This window comes from Chelonia mydas, chromosome 24 (genome assembly GCF_015237465.2).
Source record: "Chelonia mydas isolate rCheMyd1 chromosome 24, rCheMyd1.pri.v2, whole genome shotgun sequence".
Taxonomy (NCBI): domain Eukaryota; kingdom Metazoa; phylum Chordata; order Testudines; family Cheloniidae; genus Chelonia; species Chelonia mydas.
This window is the reverse complement of record NC_051264.2, coordinates 15,131,825-15,151,120: the sequence shown is the minus strand read 5'-3', so window position 1 is coordinate 15,151,120 and position 19,296 is coordinate 15,131,825. Positions and strand designations below refer to the sequence as shown.

Sequence of the window (19,296 nt, the reverse complement as noted above, 5' to 3'; positions counted from 1 at the left end):
CCAGTGACCCCCAACCAGTGACCCTCCCTCCCTACCCTCTTACCAACCACCTTCCAACTGACCCACCTACCAACCTACCTCCCTACACACCTACCTTCCTACCAATCTACCTTCTGCCTGACCGACCTACCAACCTACCTCCCTACACTCCTACCTCCCTACCAACCTACCTTCCCACTGACCCACCTACCCACCTACCTCCCTACCCTCTTACCTCCCTACCAACCTACCTTCCCACTGACCCACCTACCAACCTACCTCCCTACACTCTTACCTCCCCACTGACCCACCTCCCTACCCTCTTACCTCCCTACCAACCTACCTTCCCACTGACCCACCTACCCACCTACCTCCCTACCCTCTTACATCCCTACCAACCTACCTTCCCACTGACCCACCTACCAACCTACCTCCCTACACTCTTACATCCCTACCAACCTACCTTCCCACTGACCCACCTACCAACCTACCTCCCTACACACCTACCTTCCTACCAACCTACCTTCTGCCTGACCCACCTACCAACCTACCTCCCTACACTCCTACCTCCCCACTGACCCACCTCCCTACCCTCTTACCTCCCTACCAACCTACCTTCCCACTGACCCACCTACCAACCTACCTCCCTACACTCCTACCTCCCCACTGACCCACCTCCCTACCCTCTTACCTCCCTACCAACCTACCTTCTGACTGACCCACCTACCCACCTACCTCCCTGCCCTCTTACCTCCCCACTGACCCACCTCCCTACCCTCTTACCTCCCTACCAACCTACCTTCCCACTGACCCACCTACCAACCTACCTCCCTACACACCTACCTCCCTACCAACCTACCTTCTGCCTGACCCACTTACCAACCTACCTCCCTGCCCTCTTACCTCCCTACCAACCTACCTTCCCACTGACCCACCTACCTCCCTACCCTCTTACCTCCCTACCAACCTACCTTCTGACTGACCCACCTACCCACCTACCTCCCTACACTCCTACCTCCCCACTGACCCACCTCCCTACCCTCTTACCTCCCTACCAACCTACCTTCTGCCTGACCCACCTACCAACCTACCTCCCTACCCTCTTACCTCCCTACCAACCTACCTTCCCACTGACCCACCTACCAACCTACCTCCCTACACTCCTACCTCCCCACTGACCCACCTCCCTACCCTCTTACCTCCCTACCAACCTACCTTCTGACTGACCCACCTACCCACCTACCTCCCTACACACCTACCTCCCTACCAACCTACCTTCCCACTGACCCACCTACCAACCTACCTCCCTACACTCCTACCTCCCCACTGACCCACCTCCCTACCCTCTTACCTCCCTACCAACCTACCTTCCCACTGACCCACCTACCAACCTACCTCCCTACACTCCTACCTTCCTACCAACCTACCTTCTGCCTGACCCACCTACCAACCTACCTCCCTGCCCTCTTACCTCCCTACCAACCTACCTTCCCACTGACCCACCTACCAACCTACCTCCCTACACTCCTACCTCCCTACCAACCTACCTTCCCACTGACCCACCTACCTCCCTACACTCCTACCTCCCCACTGACCCACCTCCCTACCCTCTTACCTCCCTACCAACCTACCTTCCCACTGACCCACCTACCTCCCTACCCTCTTACCTCCCTACCAACCTACCTTCTGACTGACCCACCTACCCACCTACCTCCCTGCCCTCTTACCTCCCTACCAACCTACCTTCCCACTGACCCACCTACCCACCTACCTCCCTGCCCTCTTACCTCCCTACCAACCTACCTTCCCACTGACCCACCTACCAACCTACCTCCCTACCAACCTACCTTCCCACTGACCCACCTACCTCCCTACCCTCTTACCTCCCTACCAACCTACCTTCTGACTGACCCACCTACCCACCTACCTCCCTGCCCTCTTACCTCCCTACCAACCTACCTTCCCACTGACCCACCTACCCACCTACCTCCCTACACTCCTACCTCCCCACTGACCCACCTCCCTACCCTCTTACCTCCCTACCAACCTACCTTCCCACTGACCCACCTACCAACCTACCTCCCTACACTCCTACCTTCCTACCAACCTACCTTCTGACTGACCCACCTACCCACCTACCTCCTTACCCTCTTACCTCCCTACCAACCTACCTTCTGACTGACCCACCTACCCACCTACCTCCCTGCCCTCTTACCTCCCTACCAACCTACCTTCCCACTGACCCACCTACCAACCTACCTCCCTACACTCCTACCTCCCCACTGACCCACCTACCTCCCTACCCTCTTACCTCCCTACCAACCTACCTTCTGCCTGACCCACGTACCAACCTACCTCCCTACACTCTTACCTCCCCACTGACCCACCTCCCTACCCTCTTACCTCCCTACCAACCTACCTTCCCACTGACCCACCTACCTCCCTACCCTCTTACCTCCCTACCAACCTACCTTCTGACTGACCCACCTACCCACCTACCTCCCTACCCTCTTACCTCCCTACCAACCTACCTCCCCACTGACCCACCTCCCTACCCTCTTACCTCCCTACCAACCTACCTTCTGCCTGACCCACCTACCAACCTACCTCCCTACACTCTTACCTCCCCACTGACCCACCTCCCTACCCTCTTACCTCCCTACCAACCTACCTTCCCACTGACCCACCTACCAACCTACCTCCCTACACACCTACCTCCCTACCAACCTACCTTCCCACTGACCCACCTACCTCCCTACTCTCTTACCTCCCTACCAACCTACCTTCCCACTGACCCACCTACCAACCTACCTCCCTACACTCCTACCTCCCCACTGACCCACCTCCCTACCCTCTTACCTTCCTACCAACCTACCTTCTGACTGACCCACCTACCTCCCTACACTCCTACCTCCCCACTGACCCACCTCCCTACCCTCTTACCTCCCTACCAACCTACCTTCCCACTGACCCACCTACCAACCTACCTCCCTACACACCTACCTCCCTACCAACCTACCTTCCCACTGACCCACCTACCTCCCTACCCTCTTACCTCCCTACCAACCTACCTTCTGACTGACCCACCTACCCACCTACCTCCCTACACTCCTACCTCCCCACTGACCCACCTCCCTACCCTCTTACCTCCCTACCAACCTACCTTCTGCCTGACCCACCTACCAACCTACCTCCCTACCCTCTTACCTCCCTACCAACCTACCTTCCCACTGACCCACCTACCAACCTACCTCCCTACACTCCTACCTCCCCACTGACCCACCTCCCTACCCTCTTACCTCCCTACCAACCTACCTTCTGACTGACCCACCTACCCACCTACCTCCCTGCCCTCTTACCTCCCTACCAACCTACCTTCCCACTGACCCACCTACCCACCTACCTCCCTACACTCCTACCTCCCCACTGACCCACCTCCCTACCCTCTTACCTCCCTACCAACCTACCTTCCCACTGACCCACCTACCAACCTACCTCCCTACACTCCTACCTTCCTACCAACCTACCTTCTGACTGACCCACCTACCCACCTACCTCCTTACCCTCTTACCTCCCTACCAACCTACCTTCTGACTGACCCACCTACCCACCTACCTCCCTGCCCTCTTACCTCCCTACCAACCTACCTTCCCACTGACCCACCTACCAACCTACCTCCCTACACTCCTACCTCCCCACTGACCCACCTACCTCCCTACCCTCTTACCTCCCTACCAACCTACCTTCTGCCTGACCCACGTACCAACCTACCTCCCTACACTCTTACCTCCCCACTGACCCACCTCCCTACCCTCTTACCTCCCTACCAACCTACCTTCCCACTGACCCACCTACCTCCCTACCCTCTTACCTCCCTACCAACCTACCTTCTGACTGACCCACCTACCCACCTACCTCCCTACCCTCTTACCTCCCTACCAACCTACCTCCCCACTGACCCACCTCCCTACCCTCTTACCTCCCTACCAACCTACCTTCTGCCTGACCCACCTACCAACCTACCTCCCTACACTCTTACCTCCCCACTGACCCACCTCCCTACCCTCTTACCTCCCTACCAACCTACCTTCCCACTGACCCACCTACCAACCTACCTCCCTACACACCTACCTCCCTACCAACCTACCTTCCCACTGACCCACCTACCTCCCTACTCTCTTACCTCCCTACCAACCTACCTTCCCACTGACCCACCTACCAACCTACCTCCCTACACTCCTACCTCCCCACTGACCCACCTCCCTACCCTCTTACCTTCCTACCAACCTACCTTCTGACTGACCCACCTACCTCCCTACACTCCTACCTCCCCACTGACCCACCTCCCTACCCTCTTACCTCCCTACCAACCTACCTTCCCACTGACCCACCTACCAACCTACCTCCCTACACACCTACCTCCCTACCAACCTACCTTCCCACTGACCCACCTACCTCCCTACCCTCTTACCTCCCTACCAACCTACCTTCTGACTGACCCACCTACCCACCTACCTCCCTACACTCCTACCTCCCCACTGACCCACCTCCCTACCCTCTTACCTCCCTACCAACCTACCTTCTGCCTGACCCACCTACCAACCTACCTCCCTACCCTCTTACCTCCCTACCAACCTACCTTCCCACTGACCCACCTACCAACCTACCTCCCTACACTCCTACCTCCCCACTGACCCACCTCCCTACCCTCTTACCTCCCTACCAACCTACCTTCTGACTGACCCACCTACCCACCTACCTCCCTACACACCTACCTCCCTACCAACCTACCTTCCCACTGACCCACCTACCAACCTACCTCCCTACACTCCTACCTCCCCACTGACCCACCTCCCTACCCTCTTACCTCCCTACCAACCTACCTTCCCACTGACCCACCTACCAACCTACCTCCCTACACTCCTACCTTCCTACCAACCTACCTTCTGCCTGACCCACCTACCAACCTACCTCCCTGCCCTCTTACCTCCCTACCAACCTACCTTCCCACTGACCCACCTACCAACCTACCTCCCTACACTCCTACCTCCCTACCAACCTACCTTCCCACTGACCCACCTACCTCCCTACACTCCTACCTCCCCACTGACCCACCTCCCTACCCTCTTACCTCCCTACCAACCTACCTTCCCACTGACCCACCTACCTCCCTACCCTCTTACCTCCCTACCAACCTACCTTCTGACTGACCCACCTACCCACCTACCTCCCTGCCCTCTTACCTCCCTACCAACCTACCTTCCCACTGACCCACCTACCCACCTACCTCCCTGCCCTCTTACCTCCCTACCAACCTACCTTCCCACTGACCCACCTACCAACCTACCTCCCTACCAACCTACCTTCCCACTGACCCACCTACCTCCCTACCCTCTTACCTCCCTACCAACCTACCTTCTGACTGACCCACCTACCCACCTACCTCCCTGCCCTCTTACCTCCCTACCAACCTACCTTCCCACTGACCCACCTACCCACCTACCTCCCTACACTCCTACCTCCCCACTGACCCACCTCCCTACCCTCTTACCTCCCTACCAACCTACCTTCCCACTGACCCACCTACCAACCTACCTCCCTACACTCCTACCTTCCTACCAACCTACCTTCTGACTGACCCACCTACCCACCTACCTCCTTCCCCTCTTACCTCCCTACCAACCTACCTTCTGACTGACCCACCTACCCACCTACCTCCCTGCCCTCTTACCTCCCTACCAACCTACCTTCCCACTGACCCACCTACCAACCTACCTCCCTACACTCCTACCTCCCCACTGACCCACCTACCTCCCTACCCTCTTACCTCCCTACCAACCTACCTTCTGCCTGACCCACGTACCAACCTACCTCCCTACACTCTTACCTCCCCACTGACCCACCTCCCTACCCTCTTACCTCCCTACCAACCTACCTTCCCACTGACCCACCTACCTCCCTACCCTCTTACCTCCCTACCAACCTACCTTCTGACTGACCCACCTACCCACCTACCTCCCTACCCTCTTACCTCCCTACCAACCTACCTCCCCACTGACCCACCTCCCTACCCTCTTACCTCCCTACCAACCTACCTTCTGCCTGACCCACCTACCAACCTACCTCCCTACACTCTTACCTCCCCACTGACCCACCTCCCTACCCTCTTACCTCCCTACCAACCTACCTTCCCACTGACCCACCTACCAACCTACCTCCCTACACACCTACCTCCCTACCAACCTACCTTCCCACTGACCCACCTACCTCCCTACTCTCTTACCTCCCTACCAACCTACCTTCCCACTGACCCACCTACCAACCTACCTCCCTACACTCCTACCTCCCCACTGACCCACCTCCCTACCCTCTTACCTTCCTACCAACCTACCTTCTGACTGACCCACCTACCTCCCTACACTCCTACCTCCCCACTGACCCACCTCCCTACCCTCTTACCTCCCTACCAACCTACCTTCCCACTGACCCACCTACCAACCTACCTCCCTACACTCCTACCTTCCTACCAACCTACCTTCTGCCTGACCCACCTACCAACCTACCTCCCTGCCCTCTTACCTCCCTACCAACCTACCTTCCCACTGACCCACCTACCTCCCTACTCTCTTACCTCCCTACCAACCTACCTTCTGCCTGACCCACCTACCAACCTACCTCCCTACACTCTTACCTCCCCACTGACCCACCTCCCTACCCTCTTACCTCCCTACCAACCTACCTTCCCACTGACCCACCTACCAACCTACCTCCCTACACTCCTACCTCCCCACTGACCCACCTCCCTACCCTCTTACCTCCCTACCAACCTACCTCCCTACACACCTACCTCCCCACTGACCCACCTACCTCCCTACCCTCTTACCTCCCTACCAACCTACCTTCTGACTGACCCACCTACCCACCTACCTCCCTACCCTCTTACCTCCCTACCAACCTACCTTCCCACCTACCTCCCTACCAGCCTACCTTCCATCTGACCCACCTACTTGCCCACTTACCTTCTATCTATCTATCTGTCTATCCCTGTACACACCTCAAAATCTATGTATCATCTCTCCATCCCCATACACACTGCAGTCAATAGATAGATAGATAGATAGATAGATGATGGGTGTGTACGGGACTAGCTGTGTATGGGCCTGGTGGAGAGATGATGGGTGTGTATGGGGCTGGGTAGAGGGATGATGGGTGTGTATGGGGCTGGGTGTGTACGGGGCTGGTACAGGGATGATGAGTGTCTATGGGACTGGCTGTGTACGGGGCTGGTAGAGGGATGACGGTGTCTATGGGGCTGGCTCTGTACGGGGCTGGTAGAGGGATGACGGTGTCTATGGGGCTGGCTCTGTACGGGGCTGATAGAGGGATGATGGGTGTCCATGGGGCTGGCTCTGTACGGGACTGGTAGAGGGATGATGGGTGTCCAGGGGGCTGGCTCTGTACGGGGCTGGTAGAGGGATGATGGGTGTCCACGGGGCTGGCTCTGTACGGAGCTGGTAGAGGGATGATGGGTGTCTATGGGGCTGGCTGTGTAGGGGGCTGGTAGAGGGATGATGGGTGTCAATGGGGCTGGCTGTGTACGGGGCTGGGTAGCCAGCTCTCCCGCGCCCTTTGGGGTGTCACTGTAGCCCCAGGAGTGCTGTGCTGGGGCGTGGGTTCAATCCCAGCTGGGACGCTGCATGGAGAATTGATGGGTATACTGGGGTGTCTCAAGCTGAGCTTCTGCACAGAGCAGCTCCCCCCACCTGCCCACCCAGGCCCCGCTCCCTTCGCCCCACCTCCTTCCCCCACCCCTCTGCCTTGCCCCCCACCTCAACTGGCAGTGGGCGGCAGTGAGCACCCAGTCCTGGTTCAGCAGGATGCCGGAGCAGTAGTGTTGGTCAAAGTAGTAGAGGAGAACCAGCCAGGGGTGCCCCAACTCTGGGCACTCGGTACCCCCAATGATCCGATCTTCTCGGGGAGAGGCTGCAGGGTGGGAGGGGCAGAGATCAGTGGGGGGTGGAGATGGCAACGGAGCTACAGCCGATTGACCCCAGCTGGGATCTGGCCCCATTGACTCCAACGGAGCTACGGCCCATTGACCCCAGCTGGGATCTGGCCCCATTGACTCCAACGGAGCTACGGCCCATTGACCCCAGCTGGGATCTGGCCCCATTGACTCCAACGGAGCTACGGCCCATTGACCTGAGCTGGGATCTGACCCCATTGACTCCAATGGGGCTACGGCCCATTGACTCCAATGGGGCTACGGCCCATTGACTCCAATGGGGCTATGGCCCATTGACCCGAGCTGGGATCTGACCCCATTGACTCCAATGGGGCTACGGCCCATTGACCCCAGCTGGGATCTGGCCCCAGTGACTCCAGTGCAGCTACGGCTGATTCACATTACACAAAAGAGATTCTCATGTATGCACTCAAAAGCAAGCACATACACACTGTGTGGCTCACACAAAGACCAGACGGACACAGCGCACTCTCCCCGCCTCCCAGATCTGCTCACCTCGGTGGGAATACACAGACCCAGGGGATGACCGCCACGTACTGTATCCCACCCACACTGCACACCCTCAACCACCCATACAGCAATGCCACACACCTACATGCAGACAGACACAACACCCATGCACACGGGTACGGACACACATACAGCAATGCACACCCGTGGTAGGACACACTCGGAAGCAGGCCACCTGCTCCTATGTATGTGCTCATTTAAACCCGTGCAGACATATGCACCCCCAGCAGTACACACACACACACACACACACAGGTGAGCTGGCACATTCCCCATACACCTGCCCCCACTACACACTCCGATGTGAACACACAGCCACGCTTACACACACACACGGATTGAAAACACACCGTTACCCATGCTTATGGAAACACATCCACACGCAGCATTCCCCACACATATGCAACACACCCTATACAAACACCCCCACCCCCCCTTCACACAGAAAGGACACGCGCACCTTGCACAGCTCACCCATGCACACACAGACCAGCACGACACACCAATCTGCACACTCATATGCACACGCACAACGCTCGTGCATGCTCACACCCGCATGCATACCCCCCATGTGCACACAATCACAACACCCCTCCACAACCCTGCACGCACACACATACGTGCTCACACACGCACGCACGCACAGCCAGGCCCTCACCTGCAGGCAGCAGCAGGAGCAGCAGCAGCGCGAAGCCGGCCCGCTTCATGGCGAGCAGGGCAGCAGGTGCTCAAGCTTGGACGTTCCCATGCACTTTACACCTAGGGCTGGGGGCTGGTGGTCAATGATTAATGGGTCATGAGGAAACAGCCGTCCCCCACGGTGCCCCGGCTTGTTTGGACACCGCAAAGGTCACGCGGCAGGTGGCAAATTCTCACAGCCCCCTCTCCCCAGCCCTCCCCGCTGGGCACCCTTGGAGGAAGTGCGCAGCCACCGCTCTGAAGCTCACCTGAGCAGCACGTGCTCAGCCCATCCTCCCAACCTGCTCCCGAGCCCTGGGGCCGGATCAGAGCCGGGGCCCCCTAGAGGGGAAAGGCCCATGTCCCATTCCCCACCCCCCGGAGCCAGCCAGGCCCCTGCCCTGGGTTTGGATCAGGGCCAGGGCCCCCTAGAGGGGAAAGGCCCCATGTCCCATTCCCCACCCCCCGGAGCCAGCCAGGCACCTGCCCTGGGGTCGGATCAGAGCCGGGGCCCCCTAGAGGAGTCCTGAGGAGTCCTAGGAGGAGTCCAGGAGTCCTGACTCCCATTCCCCACTCCCCGGAGCCAGCCAGGCCCCTGCCCGGAAGCTGGCTTGGAGCCGGCGTCCCCCGGCACTGTGTCCTTATGAAGCAGCACGCGGTTCTCAGAAGCCACGTCACTGCGCAGCTATTCTGGAGCAGCTGCTCCCATGGCTCCTTTGTCAACACGGCCAAGGCCCTTCGCATTCCTCCCGCCTGGCACGGGGAGCCCCGTCCCGGGCCCTACAGGAGAGGCAGTCCCGGTCCCTCTTCCAGGCCTCTCCACGGCTTAGCAGTGGATGGCACAGGGTGGGGGGCTGTGTCAGCTGGGCTCTGCCATGTGGCCCCCATTCCATGGATCCATGTACTGGGTTAGTAGGGGTTGGGGGGGAGCCAGGACTCCTGGGTTCTCCCCCCAAATCTGGGTGGGGAGTGGGGTCTAGTGGTTGGAGTAGGGGGGGCTGGGAGTCAGGACTCCTGGGTTCTATCCTGGGCTCTGCCTCTGCCTCCCCTTGCCTCAGTTTCCCCATCAGTCACATCCCATTCTTTTCTAAAGCACTCTGAGCTCTGCAGAGGGCCAGCGCTATATAAGCCCTGGGTATTATTACTGCAATGCTACCTCAATGAGCTGGAGCCCGGCCTACATATCTGACATATTCTATCCAGGGACATGGCGCGCCTAACCCTACAGAGGGTGGGGGCAGGGACAGAACCTAGGAAATCACATGGGAAGGATGGTCCAGCGGTTAGAGTGGTGCTCGATTTCCAGCTCTGCCTCCGTGGGGTAGTGGACAAGTGTCTGAGCCTCCATTGCCCAGCTGTGAAATGGGTGTGGATTGAGTTACCGCTGTAATAGGAGCTCGGTAGGTACCTCAGAGAGGCAGCCTGCATTGCCAGCAGGGGGGACTGAACCTGCGGCCTCTCGATCGAAGACCATGAGTAAGGCTACGATTTAGTCACTTCCAGCTACCTCCGTGACCTCAGTCTGCGGCAGTCGGGAGCTCTGGCGGCCCCTGGAGCTCCAAACCATCGTAGGCGGCGGGGGTGCCCCCAAGCTCCTGGCTGCCATGGGTGGTGGGGGGACCCCTGGAGCTCCAACACCCAACCCATGGGGGCAGTCCTAGCCATGGTGCAGCTACCCCAATGCAGGCAGTGTGGGGACCCACAGATCCCCATTTTGTCACGGATATTTTTCGGGAAAGGCACGGCCAGGTCATGGCTTCTGTGAATTTTTCTTTATTGCCCATGTCCTGGCTGTGACTTTTCCGAAAAATATCCCTGAAAAAATCTCAGCCATAACCAGGAGCCTGTGTTTGCTAGGGAAGCTTCTAGCGCTGCATGTCTCCGAGCTGCCACCAGGGGGAGCAGAGTGTCACTGTGCATCCCAGCCCAGGGCTCTAACCCACTGTTACCATGCAGGGGTGGGGATAGAACCCAGGAGTCCTGCCTCCGAGCCCCCACTCTAACCTGGACCCCAGCCTAACCACGAGACAGTAGTCCCTCCAGACATGGGGATAGAACCCAGGAGTCCTGGCTCCCAGACTCCCCCCCCCCCCAACCACTAGACCCCACTCCCCTCCCAGAGCTGGGGATGGGTCCCAGGAGTCCTGCTGTGATGAAAATGGGAGTTGTCGGTGCTATTTTTATGCACTCTCTGTATGACTTTGTGCCGATCCCCTTGGCATTGTGGCCTGTTGGGGGGAGGGGGGATAATTGATGGGCTACCTAGGACATGGGAGATCAGGTTCAATTTCGGGGAGCACTCCTCCATCAGGGTTCCCTGGCTGACCACCATGCCAGGCATGGCTGGTGTGTCCCTTTGGCGCTGTGGGGGGACGTCTACATTTCGACCACAGCCCTGAGGGTGGCCTGGGGCAGCAGGCTCGGGCTCCCAGGCCTCGGCCTGCGGGGGCATGACCTTGCAGTGCGGACATCTGGGATTTGGGCTGCAACACGGGCCCTGGGTCTCCTCCCCCCTCCTGGGGGGTCTCTGGTCCTGGGCCCCAGCCCAAGCCTGACTGTCCAGGCTGCAAATTCATAGCCCCCCACCTGAGCCCTGCACCTGCCGAGTCTGCCGAGGGGTTGGCATTACAGTGCAGACGTCCCCTAGCCCCCCATGTACCCCCCCACTGCCTTGGGGCCCCCCCTGCAATTGCATGGCTTGCAGGTGCCTTATGCTAGCTCTGGGAGTGCTTGCTGGGGGCGAGCGAACGGGACAGAGCGAGAGAAAGAGAGCGGAGCTGGGCATGGCTCAGTGGTGCCCTGGCGCCGGCCAGGCTGAATTCTGCCTTCCCCGTTCCTCTTGGGGCTGCAGGCCAGGGGACGAAGTGATTGTTCCCTTGTTGGGAAAAGGCTGCCTGGGGTCACTGCCAATTCCGATCAGAGCCTGGCACCCTGGAGGGGCAGGGCAGGCTTCTGCCCGAGGCTGGCATGGCGGGAAGCCCTGGGGCCCAAAGGTCCAGTTTGGGAGTTGTGCTCACAGAGTTGTGCCCTGGGGTCCTGTAGGCCGCAGGGGCATGCCCAAGAGACTGGGGCATAGACCAGATCCTGTGAATGTGAGATGCCTGTCTCCCATCCCCGCCTGCTCTAACCACTAGACCCCTGTCACGGAGTCCCCGGGCGATGCTCGGGAACTGCTCCCCATGAAGCCAGGCAGGACTCTGGGGAAGTCTCCTTTCTGGGAGCAGCCTGTCTGCAGGTCACACAGCTCACCCGGCTTCCACCTTCCTGGGTCTGACCTCGGAGCATTCAGCCTCCTCTGCCCCTCCGGGCGCTTCCCACAGCGAGTCCGCTCAGGCGGGGTCCTGGGGAAGCCAGAGGGTCCTGCCCCCCAACTCCGCAGTCAGACGTGACTCTCAGCCAGCCAGTAAAACAGAGGTTTATTAGATGACAGGAACATGGTCTAACACAGAGCTTGTAGGTGCAGAGAACTGGACCCCTCAGCTGGGTCCATTTTGGGGGGAGTGAGCCAGACAACCCCGTCTGCACTTCACTCCATGTCCCCAGCCGGTCCCAAACTGAAACTCTCTCCAGCCCCTCCTCCTCTGGGCTTTGTCCCTTTCCTGGGCCAGGAGGTCACCTGATTCCTTTGTTCTCCCACCCTTTAGCTCTCACCTTGCGGGGGGAAGGGCCCAGGCCATCAGTTGCCAGGAAACCGGGTGTTGGCCATAATCTGTGTCCAGACCCCTGCCCACACCTGCCCTCTAGGGCTCTGCAATGATCATACACCCTTACCCCACCCCCTAGATACTTAAGAACTGCATAGGGGACACTGAGGCACCCCCACACTATTCAGAGGAAACATTAAGAACAGTCCCGCTTCGTCACAACCCCCCTCCGCTCCCCAAGCCAGGGATAGAACCCAGGAGTCCTAGCTCCCAGCCCTCCCTGCTCTAACCACTAGACCCCCTCCCCTCCCATAGGTGGGGATGGCACCCACGTATTCTGCCCCCTAGGCTGGGCATGAATGTGACAGCCACCACCCTGTGGCTCCACTCATGACTTAATTGTTCCCAGCTGCCAGCATCCGTCCTGGCTGGCTGAGCCAGTTTGCAACACCTTGACCCCACTTGCCCCACTCGGGGGGGGGGGTGTTGCTCCCCTATTCTTGGAGGCCGTGACCCTGTTTGCAACATGGCTGAGTCACCGAGCCCTGCTGACTCACCCTGAGAGCTGCCTGTCACCTGGCATCCACCCTGCTGCCTCCGACCTGGGCCTGGCCCCATCTCGGCCCCGCCTCCCCATCCCTCTGCTGAGCGCAGAGACCTCTGCCCCAGAGGTCCAGCCACACCTGCAGGGGCCACTAGAGCCCAATTTACCAGCACCCCACTGTGCAGAGCGCTGTACATTATTAGGTGTATTACAGTAGCATGCAGGAACCCCAGTCATGGACAGAGACACCCCTGCCCCCCAGTTGTGCTCGGCGCTGTACGTTATCATTGCTCTTTATTAGACATATTACAGTAGTGCCTAGGCACCCATTGTGCTAGGTGCTGCACATTATTAGGTGTTGTGACAAAGTTCCTGCTCTACCTTGGTGGGTCTTGCAGTTATTGGCGGATTTGCTCGCCTTGGAGCTTCACGGCAGCCCTCAGCTTGGCCGTTTTTCTGAACCCACAGTCCAAGTCAACTCCTCCTGTGTCTGACCAGGAGTTGGGAGGATTGGGGGGAACCCCGGCCCGCCCTCTACTCCGGGTTCCAGCCCAGGGCCCTGTGGAATGCAGCTGTCTAGACTGCCTCCTGGAACAGCTGTGCGACGGCTACAACTCCCTGGGATACTTCCCCATGGCCTCCTCCCAACCCCTTCTTTATCCTCGCCATAGGACCTTCCTCCGGGTGTCTGATAACGCTTCTACTCCTCAGTCCTCCAACAGTCCGCGTCCTCACTCTCAGCTCCTTGCGCCCCTTGCTCCCAGCTCCTCACACGCACACCACAAACTGAAGTGAGCTCCTTTTTAAAACCCAGGTGCCCTGATTAGCCTGCCTTAATTGATTCTAGCAGCTTCTTGATTGGCTGCAGGTGTTCTAATCAGCCTGTCTTAATTGTCTCCAGAAGGTTCCTGATTGTTCTGGAACCTTCCCCGTTACCTTACCCAGGGAAAAGGGACCTGCTTAGCCTGCTCTCCTCCTTCTGCTGCCCTCTGGCCTGGGCTTTTCTTGCTTTTTGCCCCTGATTCGGCTTCCCGCCCCGACTGGGCCAGACGCTTTCCCTCTTTCTTTTCTTTTGTTGTTTTTTTTTTTCCTTTCTCTGCTGTTGCTAGAGTGCTGGCCGGCTGCCGGCCGGCTATTAGCCCCCTCCCTCCCCCCCCCGCCCTTGGACGCTGCTGCCGCTCCAGCTGAACACCCCCCCCCGAGAGGGGGGGCCTGCTGACCCGCTCCCCGGAGGGGGGGAGTGGAAGGACCCAGCCCCCAGACCCAGCCGCTTGCTGTTTGTTTGTGGACCCGTCTCCGGCTGAGAGAATTTCTTATCACCTGCTCCGGCATCCCTGGAACGTTGGAGCTGCGAAAAAGAAAGCCCGGACAAGGAAGGGAAACAGCCGTCTACCGGGGGAACACCGCCCGGGGAATCTACAAAACGCCGTGGAGGGGGCCCAAGACTGAGTAACTTTCGAACTGTGCTCTCGTGTGGGGGGAGGCCTTGACTGTGTCGTGATTGTGTTTATAGGGACACAGGGGGTGTGGCATGGAGCTGCCCCCCGATCCATCAGTGTCCCCCACACACACACACACTACTATCCTCATCACTGCCCCCTCCATCGTCACTGCTGGCGTTTAACATCTGCCTCTGGACTTAGCTGCTCGCCCTGATCCCACCGTGTGGGCCAGAAGCACCAGCCAACCAAACAGGACACTCTGGACAAGTGTACGGTGGTTCATGTGCCCCCCCCCCTCCCCCCCGTGGACTGCCCATCCCACAGTCTGTCCCTTTTTACCTGACCCCAACTCCAACTGCCACCGCCCCCACTGGGGCATTGGCAATGGAGGGCACTGGGGTGACCTCCGCCGCTGCTATGCCCACCGCCTCCCCAGATTCTAGGGGAGCCCCCCCAGCTGGCGGGAAAGGCCAGGGCAAGAAGAAGGGGAAGGGCCCTGCTAAAACCACCAGGCTCCCCGTGGCAGGGGCCACCCCCACTGCTGTGGCCCCACCACCGACCACAGCGTCCCTCCCCACTGCCCCCTCCACCGGCTCTGCGGGTGTCCCTCCCTCAGCCCCCAGGATGTATGCCCTGGTGGCAGCAGCCCCCCCGCCTGCCGCCTCGTCATCTCTCCTGCCCACCGCCTCCGCCACCATCAACAGCAGCCGGGCCCCTTCCCCACCATGACAAGGAAGCATGGTGTCCGATGCCTCCTGGTGCCCGCCTCGCCCCATGTGGAGACCTATGTGCGGGCGTTGGCGAGGGTGGTGGGGCCCTCAGCCATTGTGGCAGCCTCCAAAATGTATGGGAAGTTCGTCTTCTTCTTAGCATTGGAGGCTGCTGCCCAGGAGGTGGTGGAGAGGGGCCTGGCAGTGGCGGGGGGGGGGGGGGGGCGGTGTTCATCGCCCTGGAGCCGCTGGAGGACCTGGGCGTCCATCTAGTCCTGACCTCTGTCCCTCCTTTTCTCCCCAGTGCTGCCCTGTTACCCACCCTTTCCACACTGGGGAAACTTGTTTCTGTCATCAGCCCTCTCCCGTTGGGCTGCAAGGACCCCGTCCTCCGTCACATCTTTTCCTTCCGCCGGCAAGTGCAGCTTCTACTGCCATCGGCGGCGAGTGACGGAGGGGCCCTCGAGGGGTCCTTCCTAGTCCCCCACCGGGGGGCTCGTTACCGGGTGTATTTCTCCACGGGGGAAGCCCGGTGCTACCTCTGCCGGGCGTCAGGGCATGTCCGGAGGGACTGCCCCTTGGCCCGGCAAGGAGGGGCACCTGGGATCCCCGAGACCCGGCAGGACATCAGCCCCATCATTGCCAACGCCCCTGGCCGCCCGGTACCCGAACCCGCTCCCCCTCCTCTTCGGACCACCACTTCTCCTGCTCAGGCCCAAGGGGCACCTCCCCTACAACGCCCAGACGAGCGGCAGAGCCCCGCCCTCGCTGCTGACAATCTAGCGAGGCCTATGGAGGAGGATGTGGCAGAGATACCACCAGGCATGGGAGAGAGCCTGCCCCAGGGAGAATCCTCCCTCATTTATGCCGCCCCACCGTCCCCCCCCCAAGCCCCTGAGCCATCGCCTTTACCCCCTGACACGACCCCTGCTAACCAGCCCCCAGATGATGCCATGGAGGGCTGGGCCCTAGTCCAGGGGAAGCGAGGCAAGCGGAAGGCTCGAGCTCCACCTCATCTGCCTGAGGCGGAGGCCCCCCGGAAGACCAGGAAGGGGGGCACCGATGCTGAACCTTCTGCTTTGCCCATGAGTGTGTCCCATCCACCGGTGTCAGCCGGGAAAGACGTGGTAGCACCGGAAGGTAGTGTCTCCCCTCCACGGGAGACCCTCCCCTCCGAGACCCTCGAGGAAGCCCCTTCTGTCCTGACACTACCTGAAGCCCCCGTGAACCCCGAGGCAACCATCATGGCGGGTGCTGGCGGGGAGAACCCCGGGGCATTGGAAAGTGTACTCTCCTCCATGTTCGAGGAGATCGAGGCCCTAGATCTGATCCGGGTCACTCAGGGGGAGGACGACCTTTTGCCAGCAAACCTCGATTTGGGCGACCTCACTCCACCCCTCTTTTCCCCATGCTCCCTCCTCCTAACTGCTGTTTCTGCTCCCACCTCCAAGGAGCCCCTGGTCTCCTCAATCAACCCGGCCGCTGATGGCACCCCACTGACGACCACCGAGCCTGCTCAGGTGACAGCCGGCGCCACGCGGCCAGGGCACAAGCCACCAGGGGCACCCCCCGTTGGTGCGGAGCAATCGACTTCCTTCCTGGGCGGGGGCCCTACAGAAGATAATCCACCTCCTGACGCTGTGGCCACTAAATCCACCACAGAGCGCATGTCCAGTGTCACTGAGAGCTCCCTCCCCACCCCCTTAACCCTTGAGCCTGATTGGGAGGTGCCACCATCCAGCTGCTTGCCTCCGAAACCCAGAACCTCGCCTCTGCCCCTGCCCCTACCCTTATCCAGTCTACCTCCTGTGATGTTATCACCGCCCCCGGGGCTGTCTCCTTCCCTTTTCCAACCAATGACCCCCAGGGAGCGGCCTTTGCGTTCTCCTGCCCTGACCCATTAGGGGCTATTTTCCTTCCACCGTCCCCTATCGCCCCAGAGCTTGAGGTGGGCCTAGAAGCTCCAGCCCATCAGGCATCCCGTCGGGGGTCCGCACCCTGCTTGTCCGTTTTAGTGGACCACGGGGCTGCACCAAGGGCCCCGCCGGGGAACAACCGGGAAACCGTAACCCCACCCCCCCATGAGCTGCGAGGAGAGCTGAGGAAGTTTTTAGAGGATGTCCGTGGCTCCCGCAACAAGGTACAACTTGCTCTCCAGCGATAGGGGGATTTTTTTCAAATCCTCCGGGCCACAAGGGCCCTCATGGGGAAAGGTAAAGGGACGGGGAAGCAGGATGCCACGGCCTAGTGGCGGGTCCGTGTCTTCCGTGACCAATTACTCACCTACGGGATGGGTCAAGGACTGTTGCACGGCCTGCTGGGGGATGCAAGCCATCCCTGCCAGTGAGGAACCCCCAGCCCTCCCCATGACACCTCTCACCATCGCAACGTTGAACACCCGGGGTTGGAGGATGGCTCTCCGCAGGTCCCAGGTGCTCTCCTTCCTTCGGGAGGGAGGGTACTCTGTGATTTTCCTGCAGGAGACCCATACGGATCCGACCGCTGAAGATAGTTGGCAGCTGGAGTGGGGGGACAGGGTCTACTTTAGCCATTCCACGATTCGGCAGGCTGGAGTGGCGACCCTGTTCTCCCCCGACCTACGGCCCGAGGTGCTAGGGGTCGCCGAGGCTGTGCAGGGTCGTCTGCTGCATCTCCGGGTCCATATAGAGGGGCTCGTGGTTAACCTCATTAACATCTATGCCCCAACATCGGGCCTGGAGCGGCTGCAATTCTATCAGCTGGCGTCCGCCTTCCTCAGCACCTTAGATTCTCACGAGTGCCTGGTCCTGGGAGGGGATTTTAATACCACCCTCAAGGAGCGAGACGGCTTGGGGACTGAGCAGTGCCTGGCCGCTGCGGACACCCTCCGGGACATAGCTGAACATCACTCCCTAGTGGACATCTGGTGTGACCACCACCCGGATGACACTTCCACATTCACCTTTGTCCAGGTGGAAGCCCATCGGTCGAACCACTCCCGGTTGGACTGCATTTATCTATCACGCTTCCATCTCTCACGAGCCCACTCCTCCAGCATTCGGCTGGCCCCATTTTCCGACCATCACCTAGCCACCGTGACAGCCTCCCTCTGTGCGGAGCGGCTGGGGCCGGCCTATTGGCATTTTAACAACAGCCTGTTGGAGGATGAGAGCTTCGTGAAGTCCTTCCGGGAATTCTGGCTGGCCTGGCGAGGGCAGCGGCGTGCCTTTCTCTCTGCGCGATGATGGTGGGACCTGGGGAAGGTGCACGCCCGGGTTTTCTGCCTCAACTACACCCGGGGCACCAGCCGACAGAGAAATGTGGTGATAGAGCAGTTGGAAAGGGAGGTCTTAGAGCTGGAGAGGTGCCTGGCCGCCAGCCCCGAAGACCCGCTCCTCTGCGGAGCGTGCCGGGAGAAGCGGGAGGACCATCGGGCCCAGGGCGCCTTTGTTCGATCCCGCATCCACCTCCTTTGGGAGATGGATCGTGGCTCCCGCTTCTTCTATGCTCTGGAGAAAATGAGGGGAGCCAAGAAACGCGTCACCTGCCTCCTGGCAGAAGACGGCACCCCCGTCACGGAACCGGCGGAGATGTGCGGGAGGGCTCGAGCCTTCTACGCAAGTCTTTTCTCCCCGGATCCCACCGACCCTAGAGCTTGCAGAGTGCTCTGGGAGGATCTCCCTATGGTCAGCACGAGCGACCGAGACTGGCTAGCGTTGCCTCTCACTCTGGCCGAGTTCTCGGAAGCCCTCCGTCATATGCCCACCAATAAGTCTCCAGGCAT

At 59.8% G+C, this 19,296-nt stretch overlaps 1 protein-coding gene across 1 annotated transcript in view; it reads right to left on the bottom strand.

The window, feature by feature from the left end:
• LOC102929573 overlaps positions 1-9,435 on the bottom strand; it is a 29,343-nt gene extending 19,908 nt beyond the window's left edge. Inside the window, exons 1-2 of the mRNA XM_043535595.1 lie at positions 9,174-9,435; positions 7,809-7,962 (exon numbers count right to left, since the gene is read on the bottom strand). Coding sequence (XP_043391530.1) covers positions 7,809-7,962; positions 9,174-9,222 — 203 coding nt within the window. The 5' untranslated portion in view covers positions 9,223-9,435. The remainder of the gene's footprint in view (positions 1-7,808; positions 7,963-9,173) is intronic.
• Between the last annotated feature and the right edge of the window lie 9,861 nt (positions 9,436-19,296).